Raw genomic sequence first — 23,694 nt, 5'->3', positions numbered from 1 at the left:
AGGTACTGCCGGGTGAGAGTTGCATGTCCGCTTGCTGGGGGATAGGCAGACAAACAGACACATAAATTCTGAAATATATAATAGATACCTGTCCCTTTCTCTACCCTTGTCCCCCTGCTGGCCCCTGTGGGGGGGGTAGTGGGGTTATAGCTGTCCTTGTCCCCTTGCTGCTCCCTGTGGTCATTCTGCAGTATAACTGTCCCTCCTACCAGACCCCCCCCCCCTCCATTTGATGATAAACAATCACATTTCAGGCAGATCTCATTATCCTGGCACAACCAAACCCTTACCTTACTTTAAGGTATAATCAGAGGAAGCTGCCTACCGAATTTGTTGGTCCTAGCTCTTACTATTTAGGAGGAGTTCTTGAATAAATAGACTCGCAGATGGACAGACACATGCACATTTCTAAAATATATAGTATATATGAATGTAATAAGGTGAAAATGTTGTTTATTTTTTCTTATATCCTTTGACTTGAGGAATTGACTTGAGTGTCACTGCCAAATTACTACCAGTATATTCGTAGTGATGCAGTTATGTTGCTTCAGTTCAGTATACAGTTTTGATTTCTAGAGATTTGACATTCAGCCTTGAAAATTTGCTCCAGGCTAAATATAAAATACGAGGTGTTACCCTAGGAGCAACTTTTGCCAAATTTGATCTGTGATTTTATGTAGCAGAACTACAAGAATGAATAATTAGACATTTTACTTATTTTATTTTATTCAGTCTCTAAAACAAAACCTGGTGGCCAATGTATTTTGCTGGCCATTAGCCCAAAATACATATTAGTGTATGACTGGGTATTTTCTAAATATACTGAATGTTTCAATTTTGTGTTAAAAATGTGTCTAGTGTGCAGGCAATCATTATACTTTGTACTCACTTTAAATCATGGAATCACAAAACATATATATTTAACAGATCCATAACCAAAAAAGTAATAATATGAATATGTATTGATATTACACAAATAAGTTAATTGAATTAAAAAAAACTTTAAATAGATTTGATCTTTTACATTGTCTCAGACTTACCTACTGAAAGAAAATTGTTCTTACAAAAATATTTTTTAAATAATTTCCTATATATACAAATAGTGATTTTGAATTATTTTAGGGACTTATTTTCATTTTCCCCTTTAAAATCTATCTGTAATTCCCCTTATTTTTATATTGAACTAAAACAAATAATTGCTTAATGATAAATCACTTAAACATTTAGAAGCGATAGGTATTAGATTAATTCCCAACAAATACTGTGAGAATAACTTGTTCAACATTGTATTTAGGTATTACAATATATCATGCATCTATGTATACATTAATATACTGTGCTGAGATCTCTGCATATGTAGTCATATTAGCGTGAGGTATTCAGGTGGTTTCAGCCTTAATTTTAAATGTCTTTGTATTTTTGTCTTTTTTTTGGATCTTAAACATTGCTTCAGTGTACTTTTTATGATTTTATAGTTACGAGAAACTGTCTACAGTTATCTTGTTTAAACACATCAGCAATTTGATTTGATAAGACAGTAGAAGTTGACTTTATACTTTTACAGATCAAAATTGAACTGCATGTTTTTTATTTTAAAATAATCAGTTTGACTTTATGAAGGTTAGCACTTATTTGTTTAATAATTAATAGGCCTTTTCTGCCAATAAGGATTAAATTACTGCTGACTAGCTTTAGCTGGTGGTGGTTGTAGTAATATTATGGTAGTTTCTATGTGGTGTGCAAAGGTACAACTATGAATAATTTCATGTTTTGCTAATCTTCAGGATATAACCCTGTGGAAGTATTAGAGGGGAAGCCTCTTTCAGAAGTTTCCAAATACCATTAATATAGGGAATGGTCAGTTCCATTGTCTTCATTTGTCATTCTTATTTGCAGCTTGCTGTATAAGCCTGCATTGTGCCTGGCAACTGTTACCTAGTGACAATTTCAGCTGCTTTAGCCATTGGCTGTGCTGTTGATTGGGGCAGAAGGACCGAGTCACCTTTCTGATGGTGAGTTCTTCTGCATCAGCTAAGGATAAAGAGGAGGAGCAGACTCAGGTGCAAGCAATAATTTCAAGAGAGAATGTGAGAAAAAGTGACAGCATCCTTGTAACTGCCTCACAGTAAATAGGACTTCTTTATCAAGCTGTTCACCGTAGCAGCTGATAAGAATGAACAGAGGAGAGAAACATTGGCTTATTGCTGTAGCAAGAGAATTTTTTTAAAAAGTAGTTATTTTGTAACAGATTACTTTTTAGGCAGAGGGAATGGATAACTGACAAGTGTTTTGGGGATGCATGGAATCAAAAAGAGCCTTCTGTACAGCATGATGGTGCACCACGGAAAATTAACTTCAGAAGAATGCTTTTTATCAAACTACTGCATCAGAAGTGGAGGAAATGCTGCTTTTCTACAGAATGAAATTCCTTCAGAAGGCACAGTGAAGACTATCAAAAGCATCAGTGAGATGTCAGTACTTTTAATGGGACTTAAAGCGAATGCTAATATAATATCTGAATGACCTTGGAAATCTTTTTATTTGGATTGCTTCATTCTTGTCTGCCTGTTCCTAATCTCAGGAATTCTACAATTAAAGATATTTTTAGTATTTGTGGGGGCTTTTAAAAACAAGACTGTGTACAGTAACCTAGCAAATGGTCCTTGCACTAATCAAGCATTTACTCAAAAATGAATGCAGAAGAGGCTTTCTTTTAACGTTTGGCTGCTCCATATCTGCAAATACAATTAACAGGTAATGTCCAGCTATTAGAAGATCTGTTTTTGAAGCAGTGATTTATCATGCTAATCATGTAATAAAAACAAAGTCTATGGCAGCCTAGAAGATGAAACTGAGTGACAGAATAATGGAGTAAACAATGGCAGCTTTTCTAGTCAGATCAGCATTTCATTAGCTTCACAGCAGAATGCAGAGGGAAGTTTTTGTTCTTGTATGGAGCTTATGAAAAGATTCAGGTGTTGCTACAGAGGTGAGAAATATCGTGGATATAGCTATGAACTTCACAGTACTGATCCACTGTAGCAGATATGTCATTATTCCTGAAGAAAATAATTTTTGATTATCACTGCTGCAATTAAATGCAAGAAGGATGTATTTTGTCTGTGAGGACCTTGGATTGTTCTGCTGACATTGATAGTTATAGTGGACCATAAATGTTTAAGAGTTTTTAATACTGACAAACTCCAAAATTTATTTATTTTTTTTTTATTTTTAAGTGATTACTCACAATCTTCCTCATTGTATAGGTAGATGTATGTTTTCCTTCCTGGGAGTTAGAGGACAAACCTGGCTCTCCCCATACCCTTCTCCCTCCAAATAAAATTCATTATTCATACACAAACTGTGGTGCGTCTAGTGGCATTAACCTTGACAGAAATGTTTTCCTTACATCTCTAATGAATAGAATAGATGAAGCAAAAATCTCCTGAACAGAGCCCAAAGACACAGAATGAAACAATGAACTTTTCTTCAGTTTTCCAGACAATCTGTGGTTTAATTATTTAAATGAACTTAAAACATTAATTTGTTTCTAATGATTCCTGATTCAGGAGACTTGTGTTATATTAAGACTTTCCCCCCTTTTTATTATTTGTATATTTCTAGCTAATTCCAAAGAAATAGCCTTTCTCAGGAAAAAGAAAAAAAATCCACAGAATTTTTGGAAGCAGTTGACTTTTTCCTGTTCCTTTTCTTTTTATTTTATTTTTAATTTTCATCTTCCACAAATACAGTAAAAAGAACCTGTTTTCTTTAGAAGTGCCTTGTGTTTGATAAAGATGGATCAAGAGCACTGGAGGAAACTGGTCAGTTGCCTTTTTTTCTTCTTTCTGGCTTTTTTTGCTTTCCTCAAAGCTAAGGTGTGTCAGAGTTTTGCCCTGACGCTGAAGAGACAACAGCTATGAGACTGTAACCTCCCTGATAGAGGTGCTGGCAGTGTCTACCAAGAGAGATCATGAGACGCTGAAGCAGAGTTTATCTGATGTTGGGCAGGTCACCTGCTCACTGTAATTCTGATTGCAGTGTTCCCTAACCCCAAACCATGAACTACTCCAGATGGATTGAATGGAGGACTCTGAACATGAGCAGTAACCTTGTGAATTTGTCTGAGCATCTCTCCTGCCCGCTAGGATTTGGCCACTACAATGCAGTCGACATCTGCATCCTCGAGACAGCCGTCATTGTTTTGCTAACATTTTTAATTATTGCTGGTAATTTGACTGTAATATTTGTTTTTCACTGTGCTCCCCTCTTACACCATTATACCACCAGCTATTTTATTCAAACCATGGCCTATGCCGATCTTTTTGTTGGAGTTAGCTGCCTGGTTCCTACATTATCATTGCTTCACTACTCTACAGGTGTCCATGAGTCTTTGACTTGTCAGGTTTTTGGATACATCATCTCTGTGCTGAAGAGTGTCTCCATGGCATGCCTTGCTTGCATCAGCGTTGACCGCTATCTTGCTATAACAAAACCACTTTCCTATAATCAACTGGTCACACCTTGTCGCTTGAGAATCTGTATAATTTTGATCTGGATATACTCTAGTCTGGTCTTCTTGCCTTCCTTTTTTGGTTGGGGAAAACCTGGTTACCATGGCGATATTTTTGAATGGTGTGCTACCTCCTGGCTCACCAATGCCTATTTTACTGGCTTTATTGTTTGCTTATTATATGCTCCAGCTGCCCTGGTAATCTGTTTCACATATTTCCACATCTTCAAAATTTGCCGGCAGCACACCAAAGAGATAAATGACCGGAGAGCTCGTTTTCCTAGCCATGAAGTGGATGCTGCTGGAGAGACTGGGCACAGCCCCGACCGCCGCTATGCCATGGTTTTATTTCGGATAACCAGTGTATTTTATGTGCTTTGGCTCCCCTATATCATATACTTTCTTCTGGAGAGCTCGAGGGTGCTGGAAAATCCAGCACTTTCCTTCTTAACAACGTGGCTTGCTATAAGCAATAGTTTCTGCAACTGTGTGATATATAGCCTCTCCAACAGTGTTTTCAGGCTGGGACTCCGGAGGCTGTCGGAGACAATATGTTCATCTTGTATGTGTTTAAAAGACAAGGATGTACGGGACCCCAAACCTAGAAAACGGGCTAATTCCTGCTCCATTTAAAGAAAACTGGGACAACTAAGGAAATGCAGTCTGACCTTGGGTTTGGATAGCATTTGAGACATCTGGAAATTTGCCACAACAGAAATATTTACTTGAATAGTTTCTACGACATGAGATGTGGGTTTGAAAATGATTTGTAATAAAGGAAAAGGTTGCTATTAAAGGGCACTGCAAGGGTACACAAATTATTGTGAATATGGATCTTTAAATTGAGGGGTGGTATGACAGAAATTGAACAGATGAAATAAATCAATATCTCATATCTTCCACAAGGCATGAAATAACTGGCACTTCACAGCAGGCCCCCTCCCCTTAGGATAAATTAGTGACTTATTAAATTTTTTTCCTTGTAGAGAAATTGTCATATATTATATATGTGGCAGGATATACAGTAGCCTCTAGTATTAAAATACACTTTTTAAAACATGAGTGGCTGTCTATAAACAATATCTGTAGAGGATGCATACTAAATGTTGCAACTTAACAGTCAGCTGCACATAGTCTTTGCTTGTGTCTTGTACTATTTCTTTTGTACAAATCTCTGCTAAATATTTCTTGCCTCCCCAAAAAATAAACTCCACACAAATTAAAGAAACTGGGTACAATTTTTGGATAAAATTAGTTTGTTTTTTTGCATTTCTGGTGCAGCTTCCACAAAGCCTCCTTCCAACCCCATTTCCATTTTTTATGCCATGCACTATGGGTTCTATTATTCAGATATGACACAGTTAATGAAGGACCCTATCAGATAAACTTAATTTCAACTAACTCCTTCCTTCAGAAAACAGTGTCTGTTTTTACTAGTTGGATGGTTGCACTCTCTATATTCTGATGAGTTTTTAAAACTTCTGTTCTCTGGATCCTGCTGAATTAGCACACAGTATTGATGTGGTGTCCTTTAGAATGTACTAAAGCTTTTCCTTTAACAGTTGAACAAATAATCCTGTTGCAGATATGATAACCACACACAGCAGTGTGAGATCACTGCTCAATGAATTTTAAAACAATTTTTAATGGAAAAGAACTTTTCTGTGGGCTCTGAATAGCTTACTGTTGTAGCTGCCAATCCTTTGTGTGAACCTAGCTTGCACATAATTGTATTTTTTTAAAAAGAAAATGTAAAGTATGTGATCTGTGCCTAATGTTTTCATAGCACATGGAGTAGGTTAATTTTAAGTCTACGGGATTTTAAATAATAATTACTTGCTCTAAGAGAAATACTTTTGTGCAGTTGTTATATAGATATTTATTAGAGGAGGCAGTGGGGAGATAATTAAGTATAAAATATAGATAAGAGCCTCAGTGTTGCCTTTTGTAATGAACTGCCTTTCAGGTTCACTGCTTATATAAAATATTTCGCAAGGGCACTACATATGTAATAAATTGCCTGGGGTTCAGATTTAGTATGGCAGGTAGTGAAATATTTAAAATATTATTTTGACCGAAGGTATCATTTTCTCAGATGGTGGTTTTTTTTTTTTTTTTTTTTTAAATAAAGGCCTAATTCTTGCTGCACTATAGTTTCTTGTTTTACCAAAATGCATATAATGAAATTGTGCCTATGACTTTTCATAATGGAAGTCAACCCTTTTTGCACACCAGTGTTTTGACTACAGTAATCCCTTTAAAAATAAAAATATGCGCATTATTTTATTGAGGTGGCTCTGAACCCCTGTACATTTTATAAACTGTAAGAAAGGTAAGAAAAAATAAAAATAATAAATTAGTACTATATATATCCAAACAAGTCTTGGCTTTAGTTCCCTGATGTTTTTCTGTTTTCTTTGAAAGTCCAAATGGGTAACACCTAAGGAATTAGAATTAAAAAAAAAAAATCTTTAATTCATATTGTGTGCTTTTTTTCCTTTTCTTACACTTTGTGTCGGTCATTGATTCTAATACAGTGTATTGCTGAGGAAGTTTTTAGTGCTACTTGAAACTCTCTAGCTATGCTTATTACCCCCGATTGATACTCCACATAAAAATTGTGAAGAATTCCTTGCTACCTTTGTCTTAACCCCATATATCTCAAATTTGTTCCTTTCCAGACAGTTGAATCTATTCCTTCTCTTCTGAAGACAATGGGTGGAATTTCTAAATGTGCTTCAGTGATTTAGTTTCATTTTAAAAAGAGTTTTAAGCATTTTGGTGCCCATGTCTCATTGAAAGAGAGCAAGATTTAGATTCCAGGGTGGATAGAAATCTTTTAAAAAAGAAATCAAAATAAGAGTTTATTTAAATTACATTTTTCTTTTTTAAAAATAAACCCTTTAAAATGGCCTGTGTTAAGACCTAAATTTACTATAATATATGAAAATAATTTAAATAAATAAAAGACAAATGTTGCTTTAATGAGGCCTCAAATGTTAATGTGTTAATGGTTTCTGCTTTTATAATGATACAGAGAATCATCTCTAACCTTTGCAGTCAATTTAAGCTTTATAAATGTCATAATACCATATTAAGTATCTAAATTATTTTTAATCTGTGCATTGAAGTGAGTGCTAGCATTTATATTTACTTTCAGTTTCTGCTGAGCAGAAAAGCTTTTTCCTTAATTACTTTTGTCTTCAGTTTAGCTAGCAGGTTAAGAGAAAATATTTTCTTAATTTGGATGAATTCATTCAAAATTGAGAAACCAACCAGGAATTGAAAAAGCAGGAAAGCATGTTTTCATTCAATCTGTGAATATAAACTAGGTATTAGAGAGAATTAGATCTATTTGAAGGACGTAGGGCCAGATTTTCAAAGGTGTTAAGGTGCTTAAATATGCCTACAGGTTGAACCTCTCTAATCTGGCACGGTCTGGCATGGCAATATCTGTGGTCCGGCATGATTTTAGTTAGCCAGAAGTCCACTTATCGTGGGTGTGGTCAAGTTTTTTGTGGTTCTGTAAAGTTTGTTTATGGCTACCAGTTCTGGATCTCAGCGTTCTATGCTTTTAGCTTTAAATTACCCCTAAAGAGACCAGCAAGCAGTAGAAGTGCTTTATCATTTTTATGCTTTATCTACTTACTGCTTTGTGCCAATACTTTAAAATTGTGTAATAACACTAAAACTTTTATTATGAAGGGAGCTGATAAGCCTTGGCTAGATATAGGCTTATATAGTGTATATCAGTACATTCATACTCTATTAAGCAGCATTGCAAGCACTGTTCCATTTATTTTCCTTGGTGAAATAAAAATAGAGAACTACTTGCTACAATATTGACCTCTTGTAGTTTGGCACTTGTCAGGTCCTAAGAGTGCTGGGTTAGAAAGGTTCAACCTGTACTAATGGTGTTAAGCCACTAGATACTTTTTTTTAATGTCCTGGTCATCATAGGCCTGATCTCCAATCTGTCAGTTTACTAACTACAATTAATATTTCCTTCGTTCAATAAATCGGTTAATCTTAAATGCAAAACCAGTTGATAAACTGATGTGTCCGTCACATTAAGATAGTTTTTTTTATTATTATACATTTTGTAATGGTTTTCTTGATCATTTTTTAATTAATTCCAGTTGCCATCCTAATGTAACCCAATGTAATACATTTATTGAATAACAATATTAATCATCTGGAAAATGAAAAAGCACCATTAACCATTTTCTAAAAAAGTAAAAAGTAAGAATATGAATAATTGTATGTTAAACTATATAATCGTTTAAATAAATGTGTATAAATGCAGGGTATTCTGTTTGCAAAAAAGTATCAAGTTTACTGTAAAGGTTATATTTACTTGCAAATCAATATGTTTGAATGGTTGTATTAACCAGTGAGAACAAGCCTTTCTTTTAGGAAAATAACTAAAATATAATTGCAAAAAAGGATTAAACCAATGATTTATTGAAAATGGGATTAAGTTCCTTTTGAAAATTTTACCCAATGGATACTTTCTCGATATCCCCAACTCTTCTATAATGTATGAAATCAAGCTGAGGTCTTCAGGCTTTTTCTGGTTTTGCAAAACTGTATAGGGTGATTCTTTGACTTTTGTGGAGAATTGGTACCTGTTTGTTGGCCTAAGACCACTCTGTGCCCACTACTCATAATTCAGTTTGTAGTGAAAGTTGCCCGTGGTAAGGTGAAGTGACAGCATGCCAGTCTCTAATGAAAGAAGTGAAGTTTTTAAGCAGAGAGAAAACTAGAGTACCTGTCACCAAAGTCTCAAGTTACTGGTTTTTATATACATCACAGTGGTTCAAGTCTTAAAGGTGATGTGAAGAGGGGGGAAAATAGGACTTGTGCCTCCTGTTCTTATTTACGGACAGTGTAGTATAAAGATAGCAAAAAAGTGTTTTGATTTCTACAATAAGTGAATATTCGGGTTTTTCTTAACCTTTCATATATCAGACTACATTTTGGGGACCCGAAGATGTGAATGAGGAGATTTTACAGCACCTACTTGAAAGTGAGGGGTGAATGTGTAGCAGAAGAGATTTTCTTCCAACTCTTTGTTAGGTGTTTGAGTTCAATGGGTGTTAAGAAAAACAAACAAGAAAGCAGTTTGAGTAAAAATCTCTTCCTCTAAATTGAAAAGATGTTACTTGTTTGGTATTTTTGATACGATAAACAAGCTATGTCTTGTGTCATCTGCAAAGTTTGCTAAATAAAACATGATAGACAAATCCTGAATGTACAATGTAAATTAATAGGAAAAAAAACCTGTCTGGCAGTTTTAGTTGTAATATAAAGATGTAACAATCACAAATTAACCTCTTTTCCTTAATAGGTTGCCTCTAGTTCTTTGTGGTGATATTAAACAACTTAACAAACCTCATAACTCACTACTTTGGCTCAAAATGCTAATATTGTTTTTTTTTATTTTCTCTAAATCTATTTTTGTGTCATTGTAACTGAAAAAGTGCCTGATCCATGGGACAGCTATATAGGGTTTTCAGGATTAGGATCAAAATAAGATTTTGTTTAGGATTTACTACTACTTTGCCTTCCATTTGCCATCATTTTAGTATGCAAAATGTGCCAGCAATGTGAATTCTGCATTTGAGCTTTGGAGTTTTGATTATGATGCTTATCCATCCCTTTATAATTATTTCCATGGGTGAGTAGTCTGCATATGCTCTGTGATCCCCAAGGGTCTCACAGCTGCAATAGCTTCTTTTATTCCAGATAATTTTTTTCTAGCTGATTTCAGCTTTTTATGGCTGCCTAATCCTACCTCAGTCTCAGAAGCAGACCTGGACCCACCCATCCAAATTATTTTACATAAAAATAGGGGATTCCCTGAGCCTGTTCAGCATATCCCAGATATGCAGGGAATGGATCAGTTATAGACAGCCAAGAAATAAATTAAAAAATTCATTTTAACTCTGTTCCTTGGCTTGTCCCACCTATGTCACCCATAGCAGCTCCATATGTCCATGCTACTTATTTGCACATTCTTCCCCTCTGACCTTCAGCTGAGTCAAAAAGTCCAATATGTGACTGCTGAAGTTTATGGAATCCAGAAAGCTGCATAATTTCTCTTCTAAAGGCCACATGATCCAGGTGGTCAGTTGTTTTCTTGAGATTAGAAAGAGACTATTTAAAAAGAGAGATCAAATTGAAGATATGTTTGTTTTCTGGGAAGACACTTTCCTAAAATGCATTCAGAATTCCACTGCAGCAGTGACAAGGTGGGGAAAAGCAAATGCTGGCAAAGTTAATGTTTTGTATGAGGAATTACTTATTAACTGGTAAAAGGCATTTAATTGACTCCCTACATCCTGGTGACTAGCTGTGGGTATTTTTAATAAGGTAATAAGAGTCTAGAATTACTGAGTAAATCACAGACATGTCTTAAAGTTGAACAAATGTTTTATTTTAACAAATTTTTACTGCTGCACAATAGGTGTATCTGATAGTTTACAGACCTAGAGACTACTTCACTTCTGCAAATAAAGTGCAAATGATTAGCCGTGGAGGAAAAAAAAGTTATTTTGCATATGTAGCCAGTCTTGAGCCATGTAAGGGCAAAACCTGGCCATGTTTGGAGAGCTGACTAGAACTCTGTGACCTCGCAGTTAGAATTCTGAGATGGTGTTTCACCTTATAAATGCTGCAGCAGAATATATATCAGGTGGCCTTTCTTGTCCAAGGAGCAGAATCTGTGATACTTACCTCCCCGTCCCCTTCTCGATCTTTGGAGATAACAGCTATAGGGAAGATTCTTTTCACCCTCGGCTGCAGGGCAGTTGGAGGTGGGTTAGGTTAGAATGCCTTCTGAACACAGCCAGGCCCCTCTGCTCAACAGGAGATCACATTGTTTCCTTCTTTTTGGTGCCCGCTATTTCTTTCCTATAACAGTTACACGAATTTACTGCAGTCCTAGGCAGTGTACCCTCTAAGCTGCATGGCAGCATATCTTCACAGGTTATTAATCAGCCCGGCCCAGTCAGAGGCTCTGTGCACATGGAGCTGGTGGAGAGGGAAGGGGTGATTATTCTGAATTTTGGATGGAAATAAGGCATTTCCTCACCCACCATGGCATGACAGGCTCCTCACTACTGTGTGCCTAAAACCCTTTTGAAATTAAAACAAAATGTAAGAAAGATGAGTACAGATATTAACCAAATATCTGTGAGTCCTGGAGCTGAGGCTGGAGATATTTCCTCACCCACCATGCTTGGAATCTATCAGGCTGGTTGCTAAACCTTCCAACTCAAGAGTTAAAAAGCAGTGTATCTCTTACTCCCATGTGCCAGAATATTGGTTAGAATCTTGCCTGTAAAGCAAGCAGGACTACCTAGAATTTTGTTTTAAAGTTTGCTCTTCTGAAAAGGGTTTTCTAACAAAGATGAAGTGTCTGTAAGTTTTGCACAAATGTTTTTATTTTCCTTAACTTATGTTTGAGGAATCCATAGGTGGCTTACCTCCTTTTGCTGGATGTATGGTAGATAGTTCTTCTCAGTATGTCAGTCAGGCAACTGCCTAATTTGTCACACATCCTAATTTTCCATGAAGTCTCCCAGTGTGTATGAAAAACAGATAAAGGAGAGAGTGCTCTGATTTTTTTCTTCATAAACGTATTCCATCGTTGCAATTTCTATTTCTTTGTAAATTGTAAATCACATAACTATGCTGTTAATGACATCCTCCTCACTACCGTGTGCCTAAAACCCTTTTGAAATTAAAACAAAATGTAAGAAAGATGAGTACAGATATTAACCAAATAAATCAATGTGTGCGACCAAGTTATTAAACCAATGTGGTAAATAAAACAAACATTATAAACTCACCCTTTGCCATCAGAATGTTGGAATCTTCTGAAAGGTTTTAGGAAATGACCCACAGTAATAAAAAATTAGCTGTTAAAGCAAAAAATGAGACTGAAAAGGTTGAAATGAGGACATGTCCTGTACTGTAGGTTAAGCAAAGAAAATTTGCTTACATTTATGTCTGAGCCTGAGATTCCCCTTGTGCAAATGTGTATAGATTGCATATGTTGTGCCATGGTGTTTTCTATTCCATTTCTCCTGAGTATTTGTATTGGTACCTCAAATCTGGTTTTACATTTATTATGGAAGAAGCTATGTGAATGTGATATATGAATGGTTTCTATTTAGGTGTAATTGCATGCCTTTAAGGCTTGGGTAATGGAAAAAATTTAGTAGCCATTTTATGATGGTAAAAGTATTATTTATACAGTGACTTTTTCCAGAGAAACGTGCTTTCTTATTTTCTTGAATCACCAAATTTAATCTCTCTCTAACCTTTCTCTCCAGAGAAAACCATAAACAATGAAAGATACACAATGCCACATTTAAATGTGTTTTCTTGTTGGAAGATCTTCCATGTTTGCTGAAAAAGCTAGAATGCTGTTTTGTGGCAGTACTGTGGAAAGAATGACACACTGTGCTGTATACCCTTATTAGTTTTTGTACCAAGTCTATGTTCTCCCCCATTCCCTACCCCAGAACAAAGTGTTTTTTCCCTTATGGATCTAATATATTTTTTTTTTTTTTTTGCTGTATGGGATCTATTAAAGATCATTTTAAAATTGTATTTGCTGGTCTATTTCAGTGAATATTTTTAATGTCCACTAGTATTTCCCTATTGAATTTCCCATGATCACTTTTAGTTTTCACACTGAGCAAAATGTAATTAGAATATCTTTTAAAAGAAGTTTACCTGTCAAATTGCATAGTATCACAAAGTGGCTATAGAAGGAAATACATCATTGTGATGATTAGATATTGCCCTAGTGTATTCTCTGTACGATGAACACAGTTTAAATATAAACAAAAGTTATAGTTATTAAAACAGTACATCAAGATGGCCTGGCAACACATCAGATATTACAGTACCTCCGAGTACGTTCTCCAATGTGAAATTACTTTATCTTCTTTTCCTGTCATTAAAGTTGTAGGCAAGCAAATAAAATGTATGGTTTTATTAAGCTAGTTAATTTCTGAGGGCCTCGCAGTACTCAAGGATCCATGCTTCCAGCCACAATGGAAATGTCTGTCTCATGGGCCCTATAGCCATGGGTGGCAGGTATCATAGAAAGGGGGAGGCTGTGCCTCCACAAACAGTCCGGCATGGCCCCACTCACATTCCACACCCAGTCCCGTTCCTGCAGTTCCCAGTGCTCTGCCCTGGTCGGGCTGGCTGTGGCTGGCTCCCACAGGGGCTCAGGGCGGCTACAGCTGAGGTTGTGCTACCTGCTTGGCCCTCAGACTCTGTTCCTGGCACTCTGGGGCTGAGGATGCTACAGCTGCGCTGTCTGGTCACCCAGCATACTGGGGTGGGGAGCCATGGTGGGGGTGCTCTGGGATCCTGTTGGGGACAGGGTATAAAGAGAGGCGCAGGGCCTCAGGCACAAGAGGAGGAACCAGAAACTTAACTTCCCCCAATACGTAAGTTATTGTCAACCAATTTCTATAGCAGTTGCAAAATGTCTAGCAATGTGGCACCTTTGAAGCTGTCAAGGAGAACTGCCAGCAGCATGGGGGTCCAAGATGCTGTGGAGACCCAACTTCCATGAAGATTCTGGAACCTTCTGAAGATAAATGAAGTTTTTCTTATCCTTGGGAGATGAGGTGGTTGCAATCCCTGCCGCCCCAATACAATTAGTGGGATAAGTGAAAAATCCCATTACCACTTTCTTCTTCTAATATGGATGTTTCATGGGAAGGTGGCTTGGACTCTGTTACTATTTGTGGAAATACATTATTCGTCATTTAGAAATCACTATCACTTTTGGATCCTTCTTATTACTTTTGTAAAGTAGGGATGTTTAACCAGTGAACTGATTAAGGGTGTGTGTGTAGGTGAGTGGCCCACTTCAGCCTGGCTAGGCTGGAGCACCCCTTCTCCCCCGTCCTCAGCATGCCTTGCGTAACCATTCACATCCCTATTTTGAACATTAGAATTTGAAATGAGAAATTATACATTAAACGACTAAATGACTTCAGGAAAGAAAAGAAAAGCAACAAAATCAGTATTGAGCAGGGTGGCCAATAATTTTTGGTAGGGGGGCCTCCCCAAGATTTTGGACATTGGTCAAGGACTGCACTTTTCTGTGGAGAAGATGCGGGATCTAGGATGGTACAGACGGGTGCATGGGGTAAAGGACTGGGCTGCAGTTGATGGGGTGTTAGGTCTGAGAGAGAGTTTGGGTGAAGGAGGGAGTTGTGACCTGGGTCAGTGGATTGGGGTGCAGGATCTGGGAGCGTGTTTGGGTGCAGGAGAGGATTCTGGCCTGGGAGAATGGTGTAGGAGGGGGTATAGGATCTGGGAGGGAGTTGTGACGTGGCAGGGTGCGTAGAGGGTTTGGATAGTGACCTGGGGGAGGGAGTTGGGGTGTGGGAGAGGCTGAGGTGCCAGAGGCAGGCTCTGGCTGGGAAGTGCTTAGCGTTTCCTGGTCTGAACCCCCTCTTCCCCAGAGCAGGCTGGGCTCCCTGCCTGCTGCAGCATCAGATAGTTTTAAACTGCAGGCTGCTCCCTCCATTTGGCGCTCAGCTCTGGGAGGAGGAGAGGCTTGTGCTGCCCAATCCCTCCAGGGCTATCTCTCAGCTCCTATTGGTTGGTTGTTTCTGGCCAATAGGAGCTGAGGATTGGGATGGAGGCAGGGTGATGACTCAAAGCCTCTCCTTCCCTCCCCTCCAGAGCTGAGAAGCACATAGAGCAGCCGTGTGCTTAAATCAGCAGCTGCTGTGTGCCTTAGGGTCTAAGCAGGGGGAGTCCAAGGGCTGGATCCGGTAGCTTGGTGGGCGGTATCTTATCCACCCCTGGTATTGAGACTGGATTTTCTTACGCAGTATTTCTGGGAACATTTCATTTATTAATGGGAGCATAATCATAAACTGTGTTTGGCCAAAGTACAAGCATTATGTTTTTATTTCTTTTTTGGTGTTGACAAAAAGGTTCCTTAAATGAAAAATATTTGGATTTATTATTTTATTTACATTGTAAATTCTATACTTTCCAACTATTAACAATGTCTTTTTGATAATTAAGAGTCTGCTCATGCCTTCAGATATGAGCCTCAAATGAGAGCAAAAAGAGTAAAAGGTTCTCTCAAATCAGTAGCTAGTCTGATAGTTGGAAGCAAGTTGGGCTTTAAATAACATCATGGCCACCCTCCCTTTTCTCTGACACTGCAGAAATCCTTCTGCAAATTGTGATTAAGGTTCTCTGACTTTTTGAGTGTTGAGGGGAGAAGGGAGAAAAGCTGTACACAATATAACTTTGTTCTCCAACAAAGCCATGAGAAAATACAGGCAAGAATTAATGCTGACCATTTTCACAGTTAATTCCTGTGGGCTCTGTAGAACTTCCAACTCCCCTCCAAAAGTGGTTTTTGGCACAGGTGGGACACAAGGAGGCTACGTCTACATTGGCCCCTTTTCCGAAAGGGGCATGCTAATTTGACAGGTCGTAATAGGGAAATCCGCGGGGGATTTAAATATCCCCCGCGGCATTTAAATAAAAATGTCCGCCTCTTTTTTCCGGCTTTTAGAAAAACCGGAAAAGAGCGTCTACACTGGCCCCTATCCTCCGGAAAAAAGCCCTTCAAAGTAGGAATAAGAGATCTCCGGAAAAGGGCTTTTTTCCGGAGGATCGGGGCCAGTGTAGACGCTCTTTTCCGGCTTTTCTAAAAGCCGGAAAAAAGCGTCGGACATTTTTATTTAAATGCCGCTGGGGATATTTAAATCCCCCGCGGATTTCCCTATTACAACCTGTCAAATTAGCATGCCCCTTTCGGAAAAGGGGCCAGTGTAGACGTAGCCGGACAGTGCAGCTTTTTCAGCCAGGGAGTAGAGAGAAGGTTTTCAGGACAGTGAATGCCACAGTCCTTTATGGATGACATGAGGTCAGTGTGATTTTTTTTTTTTTTCAGCTCTGAGGACAAGTGCAAATTTGGCTTCTCTCTGCAGTGCCAAGCCTCATCCAGTGATCCGCCAATATATAAAGTTACTTAGTTAAGATATGCCCATGTTTTGATTGTAATTATTTTTCTTTTCACCCTTTTATTCATGTTCCCTTTTAATTTGAAATGGAAGATAGAGATGATTATTACTGACATGTAATGAATAACTAATGAATGAATTATCATGGGCATTGTGGAAGAGGTCAGTTTTCAGGAGACATTTAAAAAGTGAGGTAGTCTGTTCCATGTGTTGGAAATTATATGGGAAATTGCATGGTACATAGTTCCAGGTCCAGGACATAATAATCTTGAATTCTCATACACCTCAGATGTGAACCTCTTCAGGTACCCAGTTACAGGAGTATTTTTTTATTATAAATGTGCAACTTCTTTAAGTATTATCTAATTTGCATGTTTATATTTAATTTGGTGGGGTTTTTTTTCAAGCTTTGCTTCTGTCAGTTCTCATTGTTTTACTTCTAAGTTTAGAGCTGTAAATGGACAAAAGATATTTTCAATGGCTAGGCAGATACATTCTGACCCATGAAAGGATGTATAGTACCCACAGAGCTTGGAATGTTTATTACCCAATTACATTGTTCATTTTCCTGCTAGCTGTTTTGTTGTAGAAGTAACAAGTCTATAACTGGACTGCTCTTAATCTCTCACTTGAATTTATAGCAGCAAACTGTTTTTATATTTGAAAGAATTCGGTGGAGTCAGGCCCAAATAGTGGCTTCCTCTGGGCAAACCCTTCAGAGTATGAAAATTGTACAAATTCGTAGTTCATGTTAATGCAGTTGAGGGTGTTCCTTTGTTTTGGTTCTTTTCCATATTTCAATCAAATGAATTCCAAGTACAAATTATTTGTGCAATCTTGAAATGTATAAATATGTTCTTAATGTCCTATATAGACATTTATCAAGATGGCACTCCATATAAAGGGAAGGAAAGTCCTAACACATTTAGAAAGCAGATCTTCCTACTGAAATTACTGAATTGAAATAAGGGTGTGTCTAGATTACAGGTTTTTTTTTTTTTTTTTTTGAAAAAAGTGGCCTCTTTTCAAAAAAAAAACTTCCCCTGCATCTAGACTGCTGCCGTGTTCTTTTGGAAGTAAATCAAAAAACTCGGCAGTTTTTTTTACCTTGGAAAACCTTGTTTTATGAGGAAGAACGCCTTTTTTCGAAAGTGCTCTTTTGAAAGAAGGTGCTATGTAATGCAAACTGTGCTTTTTCAAAAGAGAGCATCTAGACTGCCTGGGTGCTGTCTTTAAAAAAAGCGGCTTGCTTTTTCGAAAGTACTGGTTGTAATCTAGGCACTCTTTTTCGAAAGAGGCTTTTTCGAAAGTATCTTTCAAAAAAGCCTCTTTTAAAAGAGGCTTGAAGTCTAGACGTAGCCAAAATGAAATAGGGACTAATCTTGAACTAAACAACTCTTCCTTCAGTTGTTGAACGGTTTAGATTGCAGTACAGGCAGTCCCCGGGTTACGTACAAGATAGGGACTGTAGGTTTGTTCTTAAGTTGAATTTGTATGTAAGTCGGAACTGGTACATATTGTAGGGGAAACTCTAGCCAAACATTTCTCCAGAGCTCAGTTTTATTCTCCCACACCTCACTTCCCTCAGTCCTTTATTCACAAGCTGAGGTGTCTGCTGAGAAAAGTCGCTCCGCGTCTCCCTGGTCTGCTGAGGGGGGGGGGGGGCGCTAGCTTCACGTCTCCCTGGTCTGCTGGGCGGAAGCAACTAGTGCGGGGTTGCCTCACCCCGTTTGTAAGTAGGGATCTGATGTAAGTCGGATCCATGTAACCCGGGGACTGCCTGTACTTCTCTTTAACTTCTTCATATTATCTTATCAGGTACATTTTATATATTCAGCATTTTTGTCATTTTCAAGGTTTAATATATCTTGGAGGAATCAAGACAGATTTAGAGTGATAATGGATAGATTTTCAGTGATGATTTTTTGTTTACTCTGAGGGCTTCCCCTCCCAGAATAATAGATACATGTCCAAAGATATTTCTGGCTCAGTTGTGGCTGTGTAATGTTTGATCTGTTCACAGTGGTGGCAATATAGGGATTCCTGGAAATGATATACAGGAACATGAAGTCTAATAGATAAAAAAAAAACTCTGTTCTTTTTATTGCAGTTAATGAGCTCTCCAGTTTTAAAAAATATTTCCTGTGAATTGTATTTTTCAATGCTTCCCTCTTTAATTTCTAACCACATGGATTTCCGAGCCAATTACTGTAGTAATTTTTCTTTTACCACAGTATCTGTGCCCCTCCACCCAACAAGCCAAAAAAAATAAGATGCTATTTTGCCCCATTACGTGGGTATGAACACCCGTTTATCCACCGTCCTTTGGACTGACTTGTCATTGATGCTGCTAACCAAAAAGAGTGTCAGGGTTGTCAGGATTCCTCCCCAAAAAATAAGGAAGCAAAGTGTCTCAACCATTGTGGTTGAAAAGTCTATTGCACCAGAGGCCTGCAGCTCTGTATCTCAAAGCAGCAGGCCATTGTAAGTAGGTATTCCTACAACACAACTTTGGCTGGGACTAGATTTATGGAGCTGCTGCCCTAGGATCCCATCCTGAATATGTTCAGCCATGGTGGAGGAGGACAAGTTGATCTCCAGGGTGCCTTTTCAAGCCGCCCTGGTTCTACCTGGTACAGCCACAAGAGTAATGGCCAGGGCATTGCCATGAGATGGGTTTCATGGCTCCAGCTGTCAGACCTCCCATGTGAGGTCCAACAAACAATTCAGGTCGTCCCACTTGAAGGTCCATCTCTTTTTTCAAAGAAAATGGATAAGAGGCTCCACAGCCTCAAGGACTCAAGAGCTATGCAACAGTCCTTGGGGATTCACACACCTGCCACACAGAGGAGGCACTTCACTCTGCATCCTCCCCATACCCATTCCAACCTCAAGGCTGTCAGGAGGCCCAGCATAGGAGGAACAGGAGTGGCAGGAGGTGTCCTAATCGGTCAGACTAGGATTCAGGCCAACAGAAACTACCTTTTGAAGGTGCAATTGAGAGCGATGCCCATCCATGGGAAGTTACTGTTTTCATGGCAGTGAGGGTCTTCAGAGATGTCTTTCATTTTTGCCCATCGGTTAAAGAGCTGGTTACCTTGTGGGACCTTAATATTGTTTTAGGAGCTCTTTTGTGATCTCTGTTAGAGCCTATGGCAACCTGTTCTTACTCCCTTATGCATCAAAAACCTGCTTTCCTTGTGCAAATCACACCTATAAGGAGAGCGTGAGAGTTGCAGGTGTAATGGCAGAGAACTTTTTCCAAAGACAAAATAATCTTGCAGCTGCATCCTACATTTTTATTTAAGGTGGTTTCCCAGCTTCACTAGAATCTTACACACTTCACTTAAATATCTACCAGTGTTCTTCCCTAAAATGCATTTAATTCCAGAAGAACAGTCTCTTCACTTTTTGTTTTGCTTTTTATCTGCATAGAACTAAACCTTTCCATTCCTCACCTCATCTGTTTGATTCATATGTGGATCAAATGAAGGTCCAAGCAGTCGCTTCATAAATAGTCTCCAGGTGAATAATTTCCTGTGTCATGACGAAGTACAAAGGAGCCCTGGGTTCATTGACTAATGGAATATGACCTCATTCTACATGAGCTCAAGTGACGTCAATGGCATTTTTAAATAAGATTCCTATATTGGACATTTGCATGGCAGCTGCTTGATCCTCTGTGCATACTTTTGCAAACCACCATGCCAGTGCTGCATCATCCAGATCAGATGCAAATTTTGGGAAGACAGTCCCCCTTTAGAAAGATCCACTACCTGCATGTGTTGCTTGTGACTTCATCTACTCAAAGAAGAAAAAATAGTTAACCGTTCACTCTACATCAGGTCTGTACTTCTGATTCTCAGTGTGAAGGAACTGAGGAGATGGGGGAGGTGCTGCCGATATAAAGTCAGGCATGGGTGTGTGGCCACCAGGCGTCAGCATTGCCCCTACAGGTAATGTCAGGCAAAGTTCTCTGGCTCCAGTGTGTAGGGCGCACATCCCGTGTGGAATATATATCCATTACTTCTTGAAGAACTATAAACTTAAAAACCAACAAATGGTCTGGTAGCACTTTATAGACTAACAAAACATGTAGATGGTATCATGAGCTGTTGTGGGCACAGCCCATTTCTTTATTTTGGGTCTGCACATCCTAAACTCAAAACTCCAGTCATCTGAAAAAGTTGGCTGTGCCCACAAAAGCTCATGGTACCATCTACATGTTTTGTTAGTCTATAAAGTGCTACCAGACCATTTGTGGCTTTTTAAGTTTATCCTGTACAAACTAACTCGGCTACCCCCTGAAGCTTCTGAAGAACTATACTTAGAGATAGGTAACTGGCTTTTGTGGGGGGAAGAGGAATGGAGTGGAGGACTGAGGATGCAATAGCAATGTTGCATTTACCTGACAATATCAGTGAAACGTTCCTCAGAGATCTAGTTTTATCTAGCAGTGTGGATGGGGCAGAGAGATTCGGTTGTGTATCTACCTTATGTTTAAAAATGATTTCACCAAGAGGCCACTAATTCTGAAAAAAATTAGAGGACAGATCCTTGAAGGTACCATGTGTCTGTGTATGGTGACACACAGTTGTTCACCATGACCAGCTGGCTAATATTTTCCCAGTTCTCATTGGAACCACCAAAGTTACAGATACTTCAGCGACTAAATTCCTTAATCATCAAAGTAATAATCCTGGTCATCCATCACAAAAGCTATTGAGAGATCAAGTGTGTCTAAAAATGGCGAACTGGCTGTCACCTTGCCTGAGTGAGTTACAGTTTAGTATGCCAGATTCTGGACAAACTGTTGAGAAATAGGGCAGATTCACCCCAGACTGATGGTTATTCTGTCATTAGGTATATATCAAGCCAATAACAAAAGTGCACTTCACTCTCACCACATTGGTTAACAAAATTTCAAAATGCATCATCAGACATCCCAATTCTTATTTCACTACACACTCATTTTTCTGAAGAGTAATTTCTGAAAGCCAGTTTTATCAAACAAAGGATTTCTCTGATCTCAAGAGATAAGCCACATAACCAGGTCAATATATAGCTCAGATATTACCTTATAAATAATCATAATAGCCCAGTAATACTAACTAAAATTGAAAGGTTTATTTAAAAGTGAAAAAAGAAAAGAGTTAAAATAGTTAATATATCATATATGTACACTAATGACAATGTGCTTATATCACATTTGTAGCAGTGACATTATAGACTGCAGCTTGCAAAGTCACAGGGACAGTCATTGGCCATTTGGAGGTTATGATGCCCACAGGAAGATTCTCTGAATGGGAGGAGTTTCTTCTGTGATTCATCATTATAGCAAAGTGTTCTTTAATGGGCAACAAACTTGAATAGTCCATTCACAATGTGCTGGCTAAACTGGATGTAAAGTACCTTGTGGGTATTACCCCAGGAACAACACATTTAACATATAGATACACAACCAGTATTCGTAATTTCAGATACAGTGGTGATACATGGATTTACACAGGATAATCATCTTTAGCAAATCAAGTTTTCCATGACACCTTACGCAGTGGTCCCCAACCTTTTGGGGCTGCCGGGCACCCGGGGGCAGCACCGCACATGTGCTGCGTGCCCAGGGTGGGAGCCGTGCATGTGCCGCACCCCCGGGGCGGCATTGTGCATGTGCCCGGGGCACACGAATGGCTCAGCCAGCCCTGGTCACTAGGCGGGCGCACATAAATGCCCTGGCCGGTTCAATGGCACCCGCAGGTTCCGCGTTGGGGACCACTTCCTTACATAATAGGCTTTGTACAGATTTTGTTGTAGTTGTCTCATGGTGGCATTGACTATATTCATGACCATATTTCAGTCCTCATGGTGGCCACCACGGTTTAGAAACAACAGAAGATAATTCAATCCTTAATCACCCTCCATTCAAATAGAAGGTCCTAACCCAGACTGAGACCTATCCTGCAACTCTTCGGTGTAGCTGCAAATATATTTTGATACGCTGTGTATGTGTACCTACCCAACAATGGAGTTATGCCTAGACGTTTGCAGTGCAGGGAGATGGGCTTTGTCTTTCCATCAGTCTCTCAGTTTACAGTTTTATCTGCTGATAGGCTAGAGTGTTGAAAAGACATGCATTCAGTCTGTTCTTTTCTAGATTGTCTAACCTTCTCAATGTCTACTCCCTGAATGGTTAAATAATGAAATTCTAGTTCTGCTCTGAATTCTCGTTTCCTGTGCTGCAGTTTAGAATGCCCATTGGACCTTCAGGCTAGCCTAAAGTCGTCTTTCTCTTGTTTATGAAATCAAGATGTTGAAAGAATGGGAAAATGTCAAAAGAAATCACAGCTTAAAGCAGTGAAGCTTCCATGTTTAAATTATTTCATGATTTAAAAACATCCTGTTCACGTTCTTGTAGAAAGATGTATATGACTAGACAGAGACGAGTAATATCCTGGGATTTTGTAAACTATTTTTCATTCTTCACCAAAAATGAATTATTTTGAGACAAAAATCGCTCTGTCTGTATTAGAAAAAAAATATTCTTGTGCAGCTAATCTTAGTTTCAGGTGTATACTTTTAGATAATGTCTCTTTGTTTGGCTATTTTCCTAGGAGTCTCATAAAAAAAAACCCTAAAAAAAATAAAAAAAATTAAGGTTAGTATCCCAAAGTAAAAATGTCCTTACTAAACTTTTGATGACTTACACAATGGCGGATTAAAATATACTGAGGGTAAAATGACTGGAAATACAAATGTATACAGTGTAATTGCAGCTATGTTGTCCCAGTACATTAGAGACACAAGGTGGGTGAGGTAATACCTCTTATTGGACCAACTTCTTTCAGTGAGAAAGACTAGTGTTTGAACCACTGTTAGTAATTTCATTGCTAGACCCAGTTCTTTATTTCTTGGGTCTCGTGCCAGAGAAGCCTTTTAAATATCTTAAAGTTGCCACATTGTACATCTTTTTGAACACCTATATTTAAGGTTGCAAAATGGTTTCCCCTAACTCTTTTCAGATGTTCATAACATTCTAAAAATTCCTTTGGGGTTGCAGCTTTCAAGGCTTGTAATTTCATTCCAGCCACACGTTCTACATGTAGCTATTGCACAAATGAGTGAAGTTTGAAATCAGGCCCATGATGTCTTGGA

The 23,694-nt window shown here is 38.5% G+C and overlaps 2 protein-coding genes across 7 annotated transcripts in view; both read left to right on the top strand.

The window, feature by feature from the left end:
• The window catches only part of RABGAP1L (RAB GTPase activating protein 1 like), a 422,358-nt gene that overhangs the window by 136,449 nt on the left and 262,215 nt on the right, over nt 1-23,694 (top strand). The gene's annotated exons all lie outside the window — the stretch shown is intronic.
• On the top strand, nt 1,220-16,052 carry GPR52 (G protein-coupled receptor 52). The gene has a single exon (XM_075936913.2). The coding sequence runs from the start codon at nt 4,061-4,063 to the stop codon at nt 5,144-5,146; it is 1,086 nt and encodes a 361-aa protein (XP_075793028.1). The 5' UTR covers nt 1,220-4,060; the 3' UTR covers nt 5,147-16,052.

This window comes from Pelodiscus sinensis, chromosome 9 (genome assembly GCF_052426305.1).
Source record: "Pelodiscus sinensis isolate ZL-2025 chromosome 9, ASM5242630v1, whole genome shotgun sequence".
Taxonomy (NCBI): domain Eukaryota; kingdom Metazoa; phylum Chordata; order Testudines; family Trionychidae; genus Pelodiscus; species Pelodiscus sinensis.
This window is presented reverse-complemented; position numbering and strand designations above follow the sequence as displayed.

Excerpts from the sequence above, each read along its gene's own strand:
- GPR52 (XM_075936913.2), top strand. The coding sequence starts at position 4,061 with ATGAACTACTCCAGATGGATTGAATGGAGGACTCTGAACATGAGCAGT.